The sequence below is a fragment of the Salvelinus sp. IW2-2015 genome, linkage group LG25 (assembly GCF_002910315.2).
Source record: "Salvelinus sp. IW2-2015 linkage group LG25, ASM291031v2, whole genome shotgun sequence".
In the NCBI taxonomy this organism is placed as follows: domain Eukaryota; kingdom Metazoa; phylum Chordata; class Actinopteri; order Salmoniformes; family Salmonidae; genus Salvelinus; species Salvelinus sp. IW2-2015.
The window spans coordinates 12,415,975-12,437,518 of NC_036865.1; the positions used below are offsets into that span (position 1 = coordinate 12,415,975).

General features: G+C 46.4%; 1 protein-coding gene across 4 annotated transcripts in view; it reads left to right on the forward strand.

Annotated features, from left to right (window-relative positions):
* Positions 1-17,350, forward strand: part of LOC111951660 (bifunctional heparan sulfate N-deacetylase/N-sulfotransferase 2) — a 161,692-nt gene extending 144,342 nt beyond the window's left edge. For all 4 annotated transcript variants that reach the window (XM_023969876.2, XM_023969877.2, XM_070434922.1 and 1 more), the window contains 12 exons: positions 1,125-2,858; positions 7,128-7,215; positions 7,337-7,491; positions 8,353-8,538; positions 13,549-13,677; positions 13,935-14,117; positions 14,292-14,388; positions 14,533-14,656; positions 14,951-15,125; positions 15,520-15,690; positions 15,871-16,083; positions 16,229-17,350. In XM_023969876.2, the coding sequence (XP_023825644.1) occupies positions 1,836-2,858; positions 7,128-7,215; positions 7,337-7,491; positions 8,353-8,538; positions 13,549-13,677; positions 13,935-14,117; positions 14,292-14,388; positions 14,533-14,656; positions 14,951-15,125; positions 15,520-15,690; positions 15,871-16,083; positions 16,229-16,354 (2,670 nt within the window). In that variant the 5' untranslated portion in view covers positions 1,125-1,835 and the 3' untranslated portion in view covers positions 16,355-17,350. The remainder of the gene's footprint in view (positions 1-1,124; positions 2,859-7,127; positions 7,216-7,336; positions 7,492-8,352; positions 8,539-13,548; positions 13,678-13,934; positions 14,118-14,291; positions 14,389-14,532; positions 14,657-14,950; positions 15,126-15,519; positions 15,691-15,870; positions 16,084-16,228) is intronic.
* Positions 17,351-21,544: the final 4,194 nt, after the last annotated feature.

Here is a 21,544-nt window from a genome sequence, read left to right on the forward strand (position 1 = left end):
AGTTTTTCTTTTTCTAACGAGCTGATATGGGCTGCTTGTTTTGCTCTTTGCATTTAACCACATATTTATATTTGCACTGTAGCGCCTTGTTGGCCTCCACCAGTTCCCCCACAGTGATAAATGATCCAGCCAGCCTGCAGGGACTGAGACACTGTTTCAGTGCTGCTGTATCGTAGTCATAAAGCCACTGAGCTAGTCTCGTGACCTGGTCTAGTCCCAGAGGGCTCATTGGAATCAACCCAGCCCACTGCAGGTGGAATGCATTGTCTTAATTCTCTAGTGGCTCCCATGTAAGGCAGGTCTTGTGCTGGAGATTTCCCAGTTTACTAACACACTGACAGTGCACAGCTCTCACGGCATTGAGTTCCCTGACCCCCCCCCATCCTCCGGCACTACCATTGCGCACCCTGCCTGCATCTGTGTGGGACTAGCCGCAATCGTAAACAAAATCTTAATTGCTCTGCAGCATTGGCCCACATTTTGAGATCGTGTACCCACAGCCACCCACACAGCCATATAATCATTCACATTTAAGGTCAGAGTTTTCCTTCCACACCTGTAACGCTATATTTGAGGAGGACGGGAACACATGGAGGTTATGGTGAGGCTATTTTTGGTCTCCGTGAGGAAAAAGTGCTCATGACACACAGAGGGCTTTGGGGATGGCCTGGTTTTGAGTTGGGGGAGGGGACCTAATGGAAAAACCATAAGGCTGCAATCTTTAGGCCATATGGAAGCGTCATCAAATTTGACCCTGCCGCATGGTTGTGTTGACTCGTTCTCTGTAGGGTTTGGGCCACTGTCAGCACAGAGACGCTGTGTACCCACAGGGAACAACTCAGTCTGACAGGCAGTTTCACCAGCAAGGTTTTATAGCTGCCTTTTGGTTTATGATGCTGTTAGCTGAGCGGTTTTGCAAACAAATAATTATTGTATGTCCAAGACAAATGTCAAGTTAACATTTCTTTTTACTTTTAATAGAACTGTTGTTTCTGTTTATCTTCTATTTCTGTTTTGCGTCGTCATGAGACATTATCCTGAGGACTAATTTTGGTTACAAGAACATGGATTGTGATCTAACGTGCACTAATCCTACTCTCTCTCTCTTTCTGCCCCTCCCTCAGGCGTGTTCCTCTCTGCCGCCTTCAAGATGAACAGGTTGGGCCTCCACAGGGGGCAGTGTTGAAGGCTGAGCCCCAGCCTGCCGAACCCCCAGCCGAGACTGCTGAACCCAACACACACGCACAGAAGATCTGCCACACACACAACCTGAGAGCAGGAGCTACACCCCCACGATACAACCAGCATCTCCTGATAACGGCCGTGTTTACGTGTGTACAAGGGAGCTGTGTGGTGTTCAGTGACGGGGAAAGGAGAGAGGAGAGAAACTGCTGATCCGCTGAGAGGAGGGGAGCGAGCGGAGGAGGAGGAGTGTGTGAGGAACGCAGAGGGAGAAACCCAATCCTCTTAGGTAGCAGAGCTGAGGACGGGCGTGCCTGGGAGCCAGAGAGAGAGAGGTAGGAGAGTGCAGAGGTAGAGGGAGCCCAGAGACCAGCCCAGGCTGAGTCGGAGCAGCCAGACAGGCAGCGCGTTGTGCATCCAAAGAGGTGGAAAGGCGAGCAGGGCCAAAGCCGGAAGGCGACTCATGGGCAATGGGGGCCATGGTGACCTAGCGTAAATGGCTATCCCTCAGCACAGCTTGGTGCCAGTGTCTGCTGCTCAACCCTCCCCCTCTCTCTCCTCCTGTATCCCTGCCCGCTGCTGTGCCCTGTTGCTGTTCGTCCCTGGCGCTGCCTTCTGCTCTGCGCCGGCACTGCCCCTGTCGTGCTGCGGCCATGGTGGCCAGCCTATGGAAGCTGGTGCGGGGCGTCAGGCAACTGGAGCTCCATCGCCTCATCTTGGCACTCATCGTCTTCTGCCTTTTCTCCATGGCTTTCCTGGCCTATTACGTCAGCAACAGCCCCAAGATCAAGGAGGCCCCCCCGCTGCCCTTCAGTGACTGTCGGAGGGTGCCGGGGTCTGTGGGAGGTGGGCAGCAGGCGCCACTCTTCCTGCCTCACTCGGGTCGGCTGCGCCAGGTGAAGGCCATGGACAACTCTCGTACGGACCCAGTGGTGCTGGTGTTTGTAGAGAGCATCTATTCTCAGCTGGGGCAGGAGATCGTAGCCATCCTGGAGTCCAGCCACTTTAGCTACCGCACCGAGATCGCCCCGGGGAAGGGAGACATGCCCACGCTAACGGAGCGCAACCGCGGACGCTACGCCCTGGTCATATACGAGAATTTACTGAAGTATGTCAACCTGGACGCCTGGAACCGCGACCTGCTGGACAAGTACTGCATGGAGTACAGTGTAGGCATCATCGGCTTCTTCAAGGCCAACGAGAACTCGCTGCTCAGCGCCCAGCTTAAGGGCTTCCCTCTCTTCCTGCACTCCCACCTGGGCCTGAGGGATTACCGAATCAACCACAACGCCCCACTGCTCTACATCACCAGACCCAACGAGGTGGAGCAGGGCCCCCTGCCCGGGGACGACTGGACCGTGTTCCAATCCAACCACTCCACCTACGAGCCTGTCCTCCTGGCCAGCACCAAGTCCTCTGACGCCCTGGCCCACCTGGGGCCGCTCAGTGCTATGCACGCCACCGTGGTCCAGGACCTGGGGCTCCACGACGGCATCCAGAGGGTCCTGTTTGGAAACAACCTGTCCTACTGGCTGCACAAGCTGGTGTTTGTGGACGCCATCGCCTACCTGACGGGCAAGCGGCTCTGCCTCTCGCTGGAGCGCCACCTGCTGGTGGACGTGGACGATATCTTCGTGGGCAAGGAGGGCACCCGCATGAAGGTGACCGACGTAGAGGTGGGTTCACTCTCTCCCTCTTTCTTTCTCTCACACTCTGCCTACTGTAGGTTCACTGTCATTGGTATTTAAGCTTGTGTAAAGATGTATTATTAATGACGTAAAAAAAAACGAAATAGGCGGTTATTCCCGAAGAGGACGATTATTCAGCCTGTTACCTTAACAAGTATAGATGTTTCTGTTTAAGCAACCTTTGATTTACCACTTAGTTTTCAGGAAAGTGCTTCTTTCCTGCTCCTCTCATCATGGGACACATATTGATTTCCAATGGGATTCTCCGTAAGGTGTGTGACTTGTTTCTAAGGCAAGGCCTAATAAAGGCTAGCATTTATTAGGATGAATCTCAACAGGATCTGTGTCTTCTGCCATTAGTCTCTTAATTATTTTATCTGGTTGTTAGCCCGCTACTGTGTCTAATTGGCCTGATTTACTTGAGTTCACTTCACTTTGAGAAAACCACCACTGAATGACTTTAAGCCTTTTCCAGTCTTAACCAAAGCCTTATTTGAAGTGACAAAAACAAATTCGGAAGAGTCTCCAGTACATCACAGCTCTCATAATGGTCTTTCTCTACCCTCTATAGCTGTTGAACACACTTAACCCGCATCAGCAGTTTGCAATGCAGAAAAGCGTTGCCTGGAGGGCCACTCTGACAAATGCATCAAACTAAATGAACACAACTAATGGGAAATATTAGGAGGATTAATTAGGCTTTTGCACTGACAACAGGGATGCATTTGGAGAGTGATAGGGGGCGGGACAAGGGAGCAAACTTGTCGCTTCAGCAAGGGCTCCCACAAGTCAATCAGCCAGTTAATGAGCCTGTCATCAATTCAGCCTGACAAGGTTGGAACCAGGCGGTTGCATAAGTAAGGGCATATGGAGGGAGAAAAGTACTGTTGGCACCGCCACTGTGTTTAGTCATCACACCACCGATGAGACGTTTCGGGTTAATTGCTCCTGTGGAAATGATGACTAATAGACCGTTTGACGTCTCAGGCAGCCGAGGCAGGTACATGCATGCTCTTGAGGCCGTAGCTTAACGGAGAAAACAACATTACATTACAGGTATATGGATTCATTGTGGAGCACAGAATAGAACAGCCGAGCTGGTGTAGTCAGAAGAATGGCCCATTGATTTTTTTTCTCACCTCAATCTTCTGAACAGAAGTGGTCTTCTCTGAAAGGAATTGGCCTGCTTGGTCTCTAGAGCATCAAGTCAATGGAACCACTTACCACTTTCTAATGTGTTAAAGATGCTGAAATGTATTTGATGACTTTTCAAATAACGTTTCCACTCGGGCTGGGAATTGCCATGGACCTCACGATACGATATTTTCACAATACTTAAGTGCCAATACGATATGTATTGCGATTCTCACTATTCTACATGTATTGCGATTCAATACTGGGATGTTACTGTGATGTTCCAGACATATTGCTCACCATTTGTCTGCTGCAGAGAGACAGAAGAGAGCATGAGAACGTTTGTTTTGATCAGTCATGTAAATAAGTGCTGAAAACATGTTGGCTCACTATTTAAAAAGAAGATGGGGAACAAGCTATAGTATGAAAAATAACAGCGTTTTAGCGCAGGTACAGCCGACTAGCGAAAGCCAACGCTGCCTAGCAACAACAACAAAAAATATTTTGAAAATTGTATATATATCCGGACAGTTGTCTTGTGCAGTATTAAGATATTGCCATTTTGACGTTAAATCACCTAAATTCTCTACTAAAGTGGATGTAAAAAGCATGTTAAACATGTATTGCTCTTCGGGGACCCTGTTAGTCATCTGTAGTTCATTGCAACCAACCATGTTGATCCTATTAACATTTTGAGGTGTCACAAAGAGGTTAGATAGAATTTTTCTTCCGCCTGCCCTGACGTGGTGTTAAACATTGTGGTCGTTGCCATGCAGGCTCGACTTTATTTACCGCAGTGTTGTCTAACTACCCCTACCACCTGGCCTCTGGTTGAGCAAAAAGGCTTTAATCACCTCAAGCAGTTGTGAGGCGAGTAACGGGGCACAAACAAGGCATGGCTAATGGACCACTAATCTTGTCTATTATTCTCACTCTGGGTGCAACCTCAGCACTGCACTCTTAAGCACTAAAGCTGATTTACACACCACGACCACACACACACACACACACACACACACACACACACACACACACACACACACACACACACACACACACACACACACACACACACACACACACACACACACACAAACCACGCCACATACATGCATAACCACGTTCACTTTTCTGTGCTATTGTTCCGATCGGTTGACTCCTGCATCTCAGCTATATTCTACTTGCTTGGTTGATGGTTGAATTTACATTCAGTGCCCTTGGAGTGCTGCCATAATCACTCTGGTTGGATGGGTACTCGGTCACCTCAGCATCTCACAGGCATTTCTACATCTCTGTCCTTATGGTAAATGGCTGCTGTTGTTTGCAATTGACCATGTCCTCTCATCCTCCTCCTATAATGCAGGCCTGGGCCAGGTAGGAGTCATGGACATGTTGACGGTCTAGGGCAGGGGTTCCCAAACCTTTTCACTCTGGGGCCCCCCTTCCAGCATTGGGGAACATCCCGCGCACCCCCCTGCACACGAGCGCACGTGCCACGTCTATTTCTATGTGCACAAGCACTGTTTTTGAATAACTGTTCACACCCCTCTTGTTGGTGGAGAGAATTTTGCGGGTTTAAAGCTTATTTCCTGCAATTGTACACATTTTGTCATGGGTTGCAAAGAAAACATTGCAGCTTTATAGCAAATTGTCTTAATTCTATACATTTTGGCATGTCTAATGTGTAATCATGTGATATTTGAGTGACAAATAAATTACAACAATATCAACAACAAAAAAACATGGGCTAGTTGGGCTGACATTTCTGACAAGTTATAAATAGCTCTCTAAGGTATGCAATGACTGATAATGTACCACCCAATTTCAAAATTGCACTTTGTGCATTCTGTTAAAACTTTCAAGAATCCGTTTAAAGCCTGACTGAGTTCCCCCCACAGTTTGGGAACCACTGGTCTAGGGTATGGTCAGTCAATGCCCAGAGGCTTCAGTCAGATCATCACTGCAGGTTGAGGCTTTTAAGCCAGCCCGGGCATTCACAATGTTCTTCCATTTGTTTCTATAGACATGGGGAAATTCAAGGATATTGAGGTCAGTGATCTGTAGGCATCCATTTGATAAGGCAATCGAAGAGGAAATAAAAAGAGCTCTTCTCACCTCCTTGTCGGCTCTCTGTACTTGGCACAGACGGTGAAGATCAGTTGCCATGGTGATTAACCAGAGCCCCTGACCTACCCTTATGCCCCCACCCCTCTGTCTCTGCCCTTCTGCCTACCCCAAGCCGTCCTTACTCTGACCCCTCTTTACCAGGCTGGCACAAAGGTCTGTGTGTCCCCACAGGACATCACCCAGGCATATGCTCCATACCACATCCCCCTGTCCAGTAGCCTCTCTCCTCTCTCCTTTTTGAAAGACGATCGGTTGTTGTGGTGCTGGAAGACAGTTCAGTTACTGATCACCGCTTGTCATCAGACATGAAATATCGCTTGATCTGTCTGTGGGGACACATTTGTCTCTCCGTCAGCAAACCTAAGGTCCCAGGCAGCCAATACTGAGACATGGATCATATTGCGCACACACACAGACCGCACAAACACACACAGACCGCACAAACACACACAGACACTCATCCTAATCGGCAAGAAAAGCAAAGTGTGTGCACATGCTCAAGGACATCAGTCCCCCTTTAAATAAGTCAGAGATTGTATCTCTTATCAGGTACAGCCGCTATCTCTCTCCCAGAGGTACAGTGCATAGCTCTGGGTTGATTTGTGGAGGCAAAGCAGCTATCTCTTTCCCCATCCTGTGATTTGTATATGGATGCTGCTGCTCTGATATAGCTGATAAAGTGTGAAGGTTTGGGGAATTTGTTGAACAGGACTCCGTGGGTTTGCTTTGCAATCCCATTTCAGTCTGTACAATAACCCCAACATTTGCTCATTCTTTCACCCTTGTGGCTACCTAGATATGTTCTGATTTTATTCCATGTGGTCCCATTGTCTGTATTCTTCACTTGAATGATGCATCTGCATTTTATGTCCAAGAGTTATTTCGCCATCTAGTGGTTAAGAAAAAATAGGTTTGTCAGCAACATTATAGTTTTTAAAGCTAATAACTGCAATTGTGAATATAATTCCCATTCCTCTGTCATGTCCTCGTTTGCAGGCCTTGCTCAATACTCAAAACAAGCTGCGAATGCTGGTCCCTGATTTCACCTTTAACCTCGGCTTCTCTGGAAAGTTCTACCACACAGGTGAGAGAGCATCTCGAAGTAAAAACACAGAACATACCCTGTGCTAGACAACGTCACTGTAGATTTTGAGTTGGAGAGTGTCATGAAGAAACTCCCTGTACCCATCTTTCCCCCCCTCCAGGCACAGACGAGGAGGACCGGGGAGATGACATGCTGCTAAGACACAGGAAGGAGTTCTGGTGGTTCCCCCACATGTGGAGTCACATGCAGCCCCACCTGTTCCACAACGTCAGCGTGCTGGCTGAACAGATGAGGCTCAACATGCTGTTTGCCCAGGTGATTGGGCTTCCAGTCTGTCGATACCTAACATCATAATCATACGATAGCTCTCTCTAGTAAGATGCATGCTGTAGTTATGGCCGGGTTGATCCAGATGGTGAGTGGTAATTGGATTCCTGTATGCTGGCCGTTGTAGATGTCTCCTTGTTCTCGATTACAATAAACCACGGTAACAAGGCTCCCAGACATTGGGGCTAAAGATGCCCCCAAGGCTGCCTGATGTAGTGAGTGGCATTGGGAGCCAAGGGGCTGGGCCCAGCAAGCAGACGGTGTCAGTGTGTGTGTGTGTGAGGTGAATACTAACCAACACCCTCTCAGTAATCCCTGCTGCCATACAGCTGTCTTTGCTGGCTGACACTGACGGAGAGCATCTCTGAGCGGTCAGGGGAGAGGATCCTTCAAACAGCTCTCCATAGCTTCTCCTTAGGAAGGATACACACCGTCTCAACTGAGCTGAACAAACACCAATCCCTCAAGCGTTCCCAACACTCTATGTTTTTCCAGCGAGGGGCACAGTGGCACGGTACCACCATACATTAAGATTTGGATGCATTTTTGTTAGTCTCTAAAGGATTGAGGCTCCTGCTGAGCTTCCTGACTGTTTCTTATTTAGCAGTGTGGAGTGGTCTGTGGACAGAGCAGGGCTATGTCGCCCTCCAGTGGAGGAGCTGCACATTCTTTTTTCTGCTGCGTGTTTGTTTGGAAGCAGACGGTGACTCATTCATGGTTCAATAAAATGGCCATTTAATCACGTTTTGTTATTGTAATTTGTTCCTGGTGTCCTTTCCTGTCCCTAGACACAACTAATATCCATCTGTCTCTCATTCTATCTCTACCACCCCCCCTCTTCCTCTCCAGGAGCATGGGATCCCTACAGACATGGGCTATGCTGTGGCCCCCCACCACTCGGGGGTCTACCCCGTCCACAGCCAGCTGTACGAGGCCTGGAAGTCAGTGTGGGACATCAAGGTGACCAGCACAGAGGAGTACCCCCACCTCAGACCTGCCCGCTACCGCAGGGGCTTCATCCACAGTGGCATTCAGGTCAGTCTACTGTTAGTCATGGCAGTCAATCAGTTTATTAAGTAATGAACTGTGGTTTAAAGCTCGCCGCCATTGGACTCTGGAGGGATGAATCACGCTTCACTATCTGGCAGTCCGACAGACGAATCTGGGTTTGGTGTATGCCAGGAGAACGCTACCTGCCCGAATGTATAGCTTGTGCCAACTTTAAAGTTTGGTAGAGGAGGAATAATGGTCTGTTTTTCATGGTTTGGGCTAGGCACCTTAGTTCCAGTGAAGGGAAATCTTAATGCCACAGTATCCAATTACATTCTAGGCGATTCTGTGCTTCCAACTTTGTGGTAACAATTAGGGGAAGGCCCTTTCTTGTTTCAGCATGACAATGCCCCCGGGGGACCAAATCCATATTAATGCCTATGATTTTGGAATGAGATGTTTGACGAGCAGGTGTCCACATACCTTTGGTCATGTAATGTATAATTCAATAGATGTCCTTCCAAAAAAATATAATTAAGCAGCTTTTCTGCTTTTTTGTCTCTCCTTGGCCTGTTAGGAAATGAGTGATTTGGGTGTCTGCTAACATTAGCTAACGTCTTCTAAACAACCAGCAGGCCGACTCTTTCAAAACATTTTTTTTTTTTAAATAGACTTGACTGGCGAGATAGTTGTTGCATAGGCTTTATCCTTTTTTCTAACACCAGCTGTGGATTGCCTGGCTTGCTAGCTCGCTTGCGTGCAGTGAGCTCACATCAGCGCTGTTGCGGTGACTGTATAACTGGCAGTGAAATTCCACGTGATGGTTTAGTCATGGTAATTAGGCTTCTCCAAGCTTTGATGCTGCTGATGGTTATTAGTAGCCTACCAAACGTGTTAACTGCTTGGTATTCAGCACTCTATTATCCCTCTAATCACTCTGACATCAATGCAAATGTAATCGAAAATCTAATCAAACACTTCATGAGAGCCCATGAGCTCATGTTGCCCAACATTTCTATAGGCTATGCAATTGTGCGAGAAAACAAAGTGATGGCCTCTACTGAAAAGAGGAGGATCCCATCAGCTTTCTATAGGCTAGGCCTAATATATTTATTTCTCAACTTTCCTAATATTTAGTACATTGTTTATATTTACAACAGGAGTATAGCCTACCTGGATGGCATTAAAGAATAAACCACGGGGAAAGGCGTCCTCCATTCGCTATTTGACATGTATTTTTTTCCCGCTGCCCTGTTTCGATACAGGTGCATGATAATGGTCCATTCTAAATCAAAACAGATTTACCACATATGTTATTTAGTATATGTAAAGACAAGATTAAATCAAGAATAGTCTGATGGGTGACAATATTAGCCTATCACTTGTGAATTATATATTATCCCTTGTGAATGATACTCAGCATAAGAAACAATGCCTTTTTTGTGACTTTTTCGAATCATAGTCGCACGGGCCTATATGTTTTAATAAGGTTTGTATCACAACTAAAGTGGCCAAATAACTTCTTAAAATTTAAGCACATTATTCCGCTTTACAAGGGGTGTAGAGCCTAACTGGCATACATAGGCAGCGTGTGAGTTTCAAGTTTGGGGAAGATAAGTTTCACCATAAAAATGCACCTTTATAATAAAAGCCATTACATGCATAATTGCATTTCCACTAATGGAACATTTGTGCTTATAGCCTACTACCATGTGCGCATTGCTGTGCTTATAATGTGAAGAAATAGCCTAATAGTTTATCAACATTTTAAGCTAAACATTCTGATCTGTTGCATCAGCCACACCTTTTTTTTGATGCTAGTGGTTTTATTTATTTGGGATATGTCGCATCCCACAACTGTCCCAGACTATGTTTGGAATATGTATTTCTCGCACAGAATAGAATAGGTTGACTTTTGTACTATGGGGACAGTAGATTGAAATAGGCTAGTGCTTTTGCTGTTCGTTATGCGTACTCATCTTGTTGGCTGACAAAGTAAATGTGGACAGTTCTTCCAATATCTTCAATATGCACCTCGGAATAGGATAAGGGCGTGCGCCATTGTGTCCCCAATGTGTCTGTCTTCACTTGTAGCCTGTGAGAAAGACCCGATGACGTGCTGTACTACGCAGCACTAAGGGAGAAGACACAACAGCCACTGGTCGCAAAAGGCATGGATTTTTTTAAGGTGCATTATGGCCACACAAAGGGGATGCCGTCGTGAAATTCTAGGCATTATCAAGTGCTTGTCAAATTGTGAATGAGTGACTGATGTAGTGTGTACAGCCTGTGCAAAAAAACAAAGCAGCGCTCATCAATCAATCAATCAAATGTATTTATAAAGCACTTCTTACATCAGCTGATGTCACAAACTGCTGTACAGAAACCCAGCCTAAAACCCCAAACAGCAAGCATTGCAGGTGTAGAAGCATGGTGGCTAGGAAAAACTCCCTAGGAAGGAACCTAGAGAGGAACCAGGCTATGAGGGGTGGCCAGTCCTCTTCTGGCTGTGCCGGGTGGAGATTATAACAGAACATGGGCAAGATGTTCAAATGTTCATAGATGACCAGCAGGGTCAAATAATAATAATAATCACAGTGGTTGTAGAGGGTGCAACAGGTCAGCACCTCAGGAGTAAATGTCAGTTGGCTTTTCATAGCCGGTCATTCAGAGTATCTCTACTGCTCCTGCTGTCTCTAGAGAGTTGAAAACAGCAGGTCTGGGACAAGGTAGCACGTCCGGTGAACAGGTCAGGGTTCCATAGCCGCAGGCAGAACAGTTGAAACTTGAGCAGCAGCACGACCAGGTGGACTGGGGACAGCAAGGAGTCATCAGGCCAGGTAGTCCTGAGGCATGGTCCTTGGGCTCAGGTCCTCGGAGAGAGAGAATGGAAGAAAGAAGGAGAGAAAGAGAGAGAACTAGAGAGAGCATACTTAAATTCACACAGGACACCGGATAAGACAGGAGAAATACTCCAGATATAACAGACTGACCCTAGCCACCCGACACATAAACTATTGCAGCATAAATACTGGAGGCTGAGACAGGAGGGGTCGGGCGACACTGTGGCTCCGTCCGACGATACCCCCGGACAGGGCCGAACAGGCAGGATATTACCCCACCAACTTTGCCAAAGCACAGCCCCCTCACCACAAGAGGGATTTCTTCAACCACCAACTTACCATCCTGAAACAAGGCCGAGTGTAGCCCACGAAGATCTCCCCCACGGCACAACCCAAGGGGGCATCAACCCGGAAAGGAAGATCACGTCAGTGACTCAACCCACTCAAGTGACGCACCCCTCCTAGGGACGGCATGGAAGAGCACCAGTAAGCCAGTGACTCAGCCCCTGTAATAGGGTTAGAGGCAGAGAATCCCAGTGGAGAGAGGGAAACCGGCCAGGCAGAGACAGCAAGGGCAGTTCGTTGCTCCAGTGCCTTTCCGTTCATCTTCACACTCCTGGGCCAGACTACACTTAAAGATTAAGACCGAGTCTGTGTCTCTCACATGGACAGGCAGACCATTCCATAAAAATGGAGCTCTATAGGAGAAGGCCCTGCCTCCAGCTATTTGCTTAGAAATTCTAGGGACAGTAAGGAGGCCTGCGTCTTGTGACCGTAGCGTACGTGGATGTATGTACGCAGGACCAAATCGGAAAGATGGGTAGGAACAAGCCCATGTAATGCTTTGTAGGTTAGCAGTAAAACCTTGAAATCAACCCTAGCCTTAACAGGAAGCCAGTGTCGAGAGGCTAGCACTGGAGTAATATGATCACATTTTTGGTTCTAGTCAAGATTCTAGCAGCCGTGTTTAGCACTAACTGAAGTTTATTTAGTGCTTTATCCGGGTAGCCGGAAAGTAGAGCATTGCAGTAGTCTAACCTAGAAGTGACAAAAGCATGGATTTTGGAGACAAGGAGACAAAACTCATGCCTTTCAAGCAACTTTTTTACAAATCATCATTAGAGTCACATCATCCAGCCTTACAATATATTAAACATCAAAACATATGGCCCAACGTTTGTAGAACAACTAAAGTTACATAAATAATTCTACATTAAGCATATAGGAGTACCTGTTTCTTTGTTAACCGCTCAACACAGAATAGCCGCATGTGAGCATTCCCTCAAATCATTTGAAGAAAATATCCTTTCTATTTTATTCAGCTTTGTTCAATTATATTCTTCATACTATAAAATAATGCCACGGAATTCTAAGCAAATCTTGTTTGCTAAATGAACTAGTGTAGCCCACAGCCATTTGGCATAGCCACATCAGGACCTAACATAAGGACAACTCAGAGTATGCTTTTCTGGTCGTCTGAAATAGACTACATTTTCTTCATATCATGTTTCTTTAGAAATGTCCAAAATAAGTAATGGATTTATTGTGAAGGTGTAGGCTATATTACATGGATTTATTCAACTTTTTAAAATGTAAATGTTCCAAAGGTCAGCATCAGTGGCATGTAGGCTGTGTGGAAGCCAGGAGTGTTTATGTTAATTAACGGACAATTACCCTGAGACCGACAATTATTTGCTTGACAATCACCTGCTGACTAAATATTCGTGACCGCCACAGCCCTAGCTCGTGTCTCCCCTAATCTCGAGAAGGATCATTCTCCCCACCAGATCACATACCGGCCTGTCTCGGTAAAAGATAATGTCATTATCCAAGCAAATTTGAGAAAAAGGGTTGAGGCAGGTTTTTAAAATGTATGCTTTGGCCACAAATACGAGTTTAAGACATCAACAACATTATTTGGGTATAAGTTGTCTGAATATTAACTTTTAAAAGTGAGATTTTCACTCTATAGTTATTTTGAGCTTCAATTGAAGTCAAATTGTCACTTCCTCTCTCATTGACATCAATGACAAAGTGAAAATATGACTTAATCAAAGTCAGGATTTGCCCATCAGTGCTTAATGAGCACACTCAAGGGCTTAGAGTTTATACAAAGGTGCAAATGCCCTATTAATTATTATAGTGGAGAGAAGGAAGAGAAAGTTGGTTATTTTGATGTATTTTTTACAGTTTCCCCTCTCTGTCTCTGCAGGTGTTACCCAGACAGACATGTGGACTCTTCACTCACACTATCTTCTATAACGAGTACCCAGGAGGCTCCAAAGAGCTGGACAAGAGCATCAGGGGAGGGGAGCTGTTCCTCACCGTCCTCCTCAACCCTGTAAGTTCTAGTCCGCTCTGGAGATACTCTGCCTGTCATTACTGGAGCCTGCTACCCTCTTCAGGTCACTGCTCTATATGACTGGAAGAATCTTAACTTGGAAAATGGAATTGTAACTTACATTTTTGTGTAAATCATGCATCGATGTCAATCTGTGCTACAATTGCAGGTGCCTCACAAGTTGGGATTTAGCCTCGTATGCAGCTAAGCATTGAAAAGTCTCACTTCCCTCCTCTGACCCCCCCCCCCCCCCCCCCATCAGCATCTTCATGACCCACCTCTCTAACTATGGGAATGACCGCCTGGGCCTGTACACCTTTGAGTCCCTGGTGAAGTTTGTTCAGTGTTGGACCAACCTGCGGCTGCAGACCCTGCCCCCCACGCAGCTGGCTGACAAATACTTCCAGATCTTCCCTGAGGAGAGGGACCCCCTCTGGCAGGTTAGGGAACTGCAATTATTATTATAGACATTGTAGTACATCGGTTGTTAGTTACTGTTTCCTACTTTGGATATGTACTGTTTTCTTGAGATTCTTATAATAATGTTTGGACTATCAATTTATGAGCTATATGTATTGGTGACCCTAACCTAACCCCTCTCTATTTGTCCTCAGAACCCATGTCAGGACAAGAGGCATAAAGACATCTGGTCGAAGGAAAAGACCTGTGATAGACTACCCAGGTTCTTGGTCGTAGGCCCACAGAAAACAGGTGAGACCCTGTGGCCGGCCATTCTCCTCCGACGTAACCTCTCTCGCTCTTCGCACACTCTTGGCCAGAATGTGTAGCACGATGGCATTTGTGGTGGTGAGTTTCAGTCCAACCAAAAGTGTATATTTGTATGTGTTATTTCAGGCACCACAGCCCTGCACTCATTCCTGAGCCTCCACCCTGCCATCACCAGTAGCTTCTCCAGTCCTGTCACCTTTGAGGAGATCCAATTCTTTAGCGGGCCCAACTACGACAACGGCATTGACTGGTAAGACAACATTACTGCCCATTCTTTAAACACTATAATGAAGCCTGTAGCCACCTCACCTCAACATTGCCTCTATGTAGTTCCTTCATGCTTACTTGTAGTTTAGTCTTCCTCCATATTGCCCTCTTATCTAGTCCTCTCATATCAGTGAGAATGTATAACAGTATGGTCTATTTGGTCCTAGGTGAAAAGGGACATGGCGCAGGAAGCCATTCAGTTATTGGGACATTTTATGTCATAAGCGCTCCCCTGGCCCTCAGTAAACCAAACTGCTCTCCCCCCTCCTCTCTTCAGGTACATGGACTTCTTCCCCTTCCCATCGAATGTCAGTACAGACTTCATGTTTGAGAAAAGTGCCAACTACTTTGACACGGAGGTAGCCCCCAAGAGAGCGGCGGCCCTGCTGTCCCGGGCCAAGATCCTGGCTGTGCTCATCAACCCAGTGGACCGCGCCTACTCCTGGTACCAGGTGGGTCTATCACACTACACAGATCAGGTTTACCAATGTTCAGGATCAGCTCTAACTACCTCAGCCATAATATGAACCATTATGGTCATGAAATATAAACTGTTGCCAGACCATTTTGACCGTTAAGTGACCACACATGCTGAAGATACTGCTGGATGCAGAGTCATCTGTGAGGTTTATTTGCTTGTAGGCCATTATTGTAAATAAGAATTTGTTCTTAACTGACTTGCCTAGTTAAATATAATAATTATTATCTTTATTTGCTTGTAGTTACTTTAACAAGCAAGGGAGGTCAACGTTATCTTGTTACTTGATCCCTCTGAAGCCTGACCTCTGATAACCTTTGACTCATGATGGCTGACCTTTGACCTATCCCATGTATGTTACCCTGCAGCACCAGCGGGCTCATCAGGACCCAATGGCCATCAACCACACATTCCAGGAGGTGGTGACAGCAGGGCCTGCCTCCCCCCGAGAGCTGATCATCCTGCAGAGACGCTGCCTTAAACCTGGGGCCTACGCCACCCACCTGGAGCGCTGGCTACACCACTACCAGCCCAGCCAGGTAACACTTTACTGGAAATACACATTCACATACACAAACATACTATACAAGCACAGATAGATAATGAAAACTACAGGAGTCACCCATTCAAAATCATCCATTCAGTATTTTCCTTGTTTGATCATGGAAGTACCACCTGTGTGAAGGCCAGAATGTGAGAGGTGTGATTCCTGTTTCCAGGTGCATATAGTGGACGGGTCCCAGCTGCGTTCCAACCCTGCCCTGGTCATGGAGGGCATTCAGAGGTTCCTGGGGGTCACACCCATCTTCAACTACACCCAGGCTCTGACGTACGATGAAAGTAAAGGGTTCTGGTGCCAGAGGGTGGACGGTGGACGACCCAAGTGTCTTGGCAAGAGTAAAGGCAGGAAATACCCTGACATGACTCCTGAGGTACAGTGACGTCACACACACAACATTATCCCGTTGCCAGTGTGCCATGATGCATTTTGTTTCACTTCTGTCTAACATGTAATTATGTGTAAACAAGTGCCTCATACAGTCCTTACCTGACTGTTCTCTGCTGTGTGCATTACAGTCGCGTGCCTTCCTGACGGAGCATTACCGGGAGCACAACATGGAGCTGCTGAGGCTGCTGAACCGGCTGGGCCAGCCCCTGCCCGCCTGGCTGAGAGAGGAGCTGCAGAGCTCCAGCTGGAGCTGAGACTGGAACCACAGTCTGGAATGGAGCACTGCCCCACCCGGCTTGGCCCGGGGGGAGAGGGCCCTGTTCACCCACACCCACACCAGTCACTACAGAGGGTGGATGAGGTGAGAGGGCGGGAGGACAGCCCCCTATCAGGACAATGGACTCCGAAACGCCACTGTAACAACCAAACCTCATGGGTGGAATAAAGACCTCTAATAAGGGAGTTAATGAGTTGGACTGAAACACCTTGCAGTCGCACACATCGTCTTCATCCAGAAAGTAGAGGACTTGTCTAAGTCTGCAGACGGTTAGACTGACTGACGCCAGGGTCTGGTAGACTGAGAGGCGGTGGGGGGAGGTCTAATGTCACCCCACTATTTAACAGGAACTGACCTCACAGGATATCCTGTGGCCCTGTTGTGCATGAATGAGCTCGGCAACATACGTGGTCACAAGATCACACACACACACACACACACACTTCTCATTTCTTCAGAAGAATGATTGTAAAACGTTGTACATTTTAAATCTGTTGTATATTTTGGGCGGGGGGGAAATGTGACAGAATAGACATTGACTAAACGAGACAGCGTACTGTAGTGCTCTGGACAGAGGCTTGTGCCGTAGGAAGGATGTGGGGTATTAATCACATGCCACAGCTCCTCCAGACTCTCTCTGTGCATTCCACTACCCCAGAGCTGAGGCCATTGGAGTACATTCTGACAAACAAACTGTCTACTAAAGGCCCCACAAGTCTACAGAGAAACCACACACTTTAACATGCACTTTCCCTGACTCTCACATAGGTACCCAGCCAGTTTAGAGCTGCGTAGAGAGAGGAGGATGAGCTAGAGGGAGATGGAAAAAGAGAGGGTCTATGCCTCTCTGCCTGTGACTGTCCGTCTTAACAGGAGCTGCTGTCTTGTTTTGTTTTCTGTTTATTTTGTAAAAACTACAAAACAAAGACCAACGCTGTATCATCTCTAATAAACTCAGAGAGGTTGGAATGGATTGTTTATTTATTACATTTTTTTTACCCACAGCTTCTGCATGTCTGTCAATGCAGGAGCCACTGTCTTTTACCCATCTGATGCTGTCTACAGAAGACTGGAATGGAAACGGCAGTGCCTCCAGTGTTTGACGGACAGGAGACTAGAGGTACATACACTGCTCAAAAAAATAAAGGGAACACTAAAATAACACATCCTAGATTGAATGAATGAAATATTCTTATTAAATACTTTTTTCTTTACATAGTTGAATGTGCTGACAACAAAATCACACAAAAATTATCAATGGAAATCAAATTTATCAACCCATGGAAGGTTCTGGATTTGGAGTTACACTCAAAATTAAAGTGGAAAACTACACTACAGGCTGATCCAACTTTGATGTAATGTCCTTAAAACAAGTCAAAATGAGGCTCAGTAGTGTGTGTGGCCTCCACGTGCCTGTATGACCTCCCTACAACGCCTGGGCATGCTCCTGATGAGGTGGCGGATGGTCTCCTGAGGGATCTCCTCCCAGACCTGGACTAAAGCATCCGCCAACTCCTGGACAGTCTGTGGTGCAACGTGGCGTTGGTAGATGGAGCGAGACATGATGTCCCAGATGTGCTCAATTGGATTCAGGTCTGGGGAACGGGCGGCCAGTCCATAGCATCAATGCCTCTCCTCTGCAGGAACTGCTGACACACTCCAGCCACATGAGGTCTAGCATTGTCTTGCATTAGGAGGAACCCAGGGCCAACCGCACCAGCATATGGTCTCACAAGGGGTCTGAGGATCTCATCTCGGTACCTAATGGCAGTCAGGCTACCTCTGGCGAGCACATGGAGGGCTGTGCGGCCCCAAAAGAAATGCCACCCACACCATGACTGACCCACCGCCAAACCGGTCATGCTGGAGGATGTTGCAGGCAGCAGAACGTTCTCCACGGCGTCTCCAGACTGTCACGTCTGTCACGTGCTCAGTGTGAACCTGCTTTCATCTGTGAAGAGCACAGGGCGCCAGTGGCGAATTTGCCAATCTTGGTGTTCTCTGGCAAATGCCAAACGTCCTGCACGGTGTTGGGCTGTAAGCACAACCCCCACCTGTGGACGTCGGGCCCTCATGAGTCTGTTTCTGACCGTTTGAGCAGACACATGCACATTTGTGGCCTGCTGGAGGTCATTTTGCAGGGCTCTGGCAGTGCTCCTCCTGCTCCTCCTTGCACAGAGGCGGAGGTAGCGGTCCTGCTGCTGGGTTGTTGCCCTCCTACGGCATCCTCCACGTCTCCTGATGTACTGGCCTGTCTCCTGGTAGCGCTCCATGCTCTGGACACTACGCTGACAGACACAGCAAACCTTCTTGCCACAGCTCGCATTGATGTGCCATCCTGGATGAGCTACACTACTTGAGCACTTGTGTGGGTTGTAGACTCCGTCTCATGCTACCACTAGAGTGAAAGCACCGCCAGCATTCAAAAGTGACCAAAACATCAGCCAGGAGCATAGGAACTGAGAAGTGGTCTGTGTTCACCACCTGCAGAACCACTCCTTTATTGGGGGTGTCTTGCTAATTGCCTATAATTTCCACCTGTTGTCTATTCCATTTGCACAACAGCATGTGAAATTTATTGTCGATCAGTGTTGCTTCCTAAGTGGACAGTTTGATTTCACAGAAGTGTGATTGACTTGGAGTTACATTGTGTTGTTTAAGTGTTCCCTTTATTTTTTTGAGCAGTGTATTATAGTCTGCAGTACAGTAATTCTACTCTTCGGGAAGGCATCTTTTCAATGGATTATTTCACATGATCTATCATTTATGTAAGTGATAAAGTCAGAGACGCTGGTGTTTGGAGACTATATTGGCACGGGTGTTAGGCTCGGGCCGGCAAACCGTGCCAATATATCCTCCAAACACCGGCTTCGAGGGCATTATCACTTAACCATCTCGCATGACGAATCTGTGTGAAACCTGTTAAATGGGCAGATCATGTTCATTATTCACAGTCCAGTGTTAACAAGGGACTTGACCACAATCTCCAAAGTCCCTTAGCTGGATAGACCCCAGTAGCGGTGCGTGGGTAAAATCACTGGGGAAGCCAAGCCCCCCTCCCCCCTCAAAAAATAAGCCATATTACAAGCAATGTGTTACCTTACTCTGTATTGGTTTGACACAGACAAGATACATTTCTATCCTGGATGGATGGACTAGCAGACACTTACATGAAAATGACAAAACTGACAACTTATGTTGAAATGTAATTTTAATTAAATACTTCTCAGATTGTTTCCATAATAACAAAGCTATGATGATCTACTAACATTCAAACAAACACTTGATCGTTTAAGTCATGGTTTTATTTATTATATGGTCATGCAAAAATCCAGCATCCAAATGAAAACGGAGTATAGTCATATGTACCCTTAGTATATGATTACAATGCAGTAAATTTACCTTTTTTTATTTAATTTTTTGTACTTTTTTTTAAACGTGATATCACTTAATTTCAATATTTGAGACAGAGACATTTTCATTGACCTTGAGGATGCAAGTAACATACAGATTTCCATTTCTTAATCAAGTAAACACAGTGAAAAATATTACCAGAAAGTAGACATGCATATTTCTTTCTCTTGTAAAACTGCATATATAGTTGTTAAAGTGTGTGGCTTTTAATGTATTTTTCAGTATTTGTTTTTGTAAGTATATCAAGGCTCTCTTCCTGTCCTGCTAGCTAGTTAGGTAGGCTATAGTATAATCCAAGGTTAACTATCCCCTCAATAACTATTTCTCTCCTCTTCTTCCCTTTGAATTCTTTTGAAGAGTTGAAGTAAACCGCATGGTAGTTCTCATTCCCATGGCTGTGTGACACCGATGCAATGAATGGAAGCATCAGGCCCAGTGGGAGAGATAGAGAGAGGCCAGTGCCCACAGCACAAAGTCAGGAAAAGCTATTTGAGCCAAAACAACATCACACAGTTCAGTACTGTATACAGTGCATTATGGTGCAAAAGGGGAACAGTTTCATGGCAGATATGTCACAATGCGCAGTAGGGTGGGCGGGGCCAGTTGTGACCATGATATGAACACAGAGCACAGGTTTTGTTTTAACGCGTTTCATTCAACATGTTTTGATATCATTTTTTATGACCGAGAGTCTCATCGGTAGGTTGCTGTCTTTTCGGTGCCCGGCCTTCCACAGGTTCAATGGAACGCCAGTACTATGGAGCTGCTTAGCACAGAAATGAAGGGGTTAACAGCAAGCTTCACCCCTCTGGCGGTACAGTCACAAGTTGCTACAACACAGTGAAAAACAGTGTTCCAATGTTTTACCATTATCACAAAGATATGTTTTTAAAGGGAGATTGTTTTTAGTGTGTATTTGTGTGTGTGTGTCTCATAACAAACATATAAACGCAACTATTTCAAAGATTTTGCTGAGTTACAGTTCATATACATAAATTAGGCTCTAATCACATGATCGGGCAGGGGCACAGCCATGGTTGGGCCTGGGAGGAGAGCATAGGCCCACCCACTGGGAGCCAGGCCCAGCCAATCAGTGTTCTTTCCCCACAAAAGGACTTTATTACAGACAAAAATACTCCTCAGAAGCACCCCCCCTCCCGTAAATTGTAAAACATTGGATCACTCCTCAGCAGCAGCCCCCTCGATCCCTTAGGTGAAGAAGCAGGATGTGGAGGGCTGGCGTGGTTACAAGTGGTCTGCGGTTGTGAGGCCGGTTGGACGTACTACCAAATTCTCTAAAATGATGTTATGCTAGAGAAATGAACATTACATTTTCTGGCAACAGCTCTGATGGACATTCCTGCAGTCAGCATGCCAATTGCATGCTCCCTCAACAGTGTGTTATGTGACAAAACTGCATCTGTATAAGTGCATCTGTATAATGATCATGCTGTTTAATCAGCTTCTTGATATGCCACACCTGTCAGGTGGATGGATGATCTTGGCAAAGGAGAAATGCTCATTAAGAGGGATGTAAACAAATTTGTGCTCAAAATTTGAGATATTTAAGCTTTTTGTGAGTATGGAACATTTCTGGGATCTTTATTTCAGCTCATGAAACATGGGACCAGCACTTTACATGTTGCGTTTATATTTTTGTTCAGTGTATATATATTCAAATATAATTTGCATCGGGAGTGCACTGTGTGTGTGTTGATTCCACATATGTGTATTGTGGGAATTGGGTTGGACA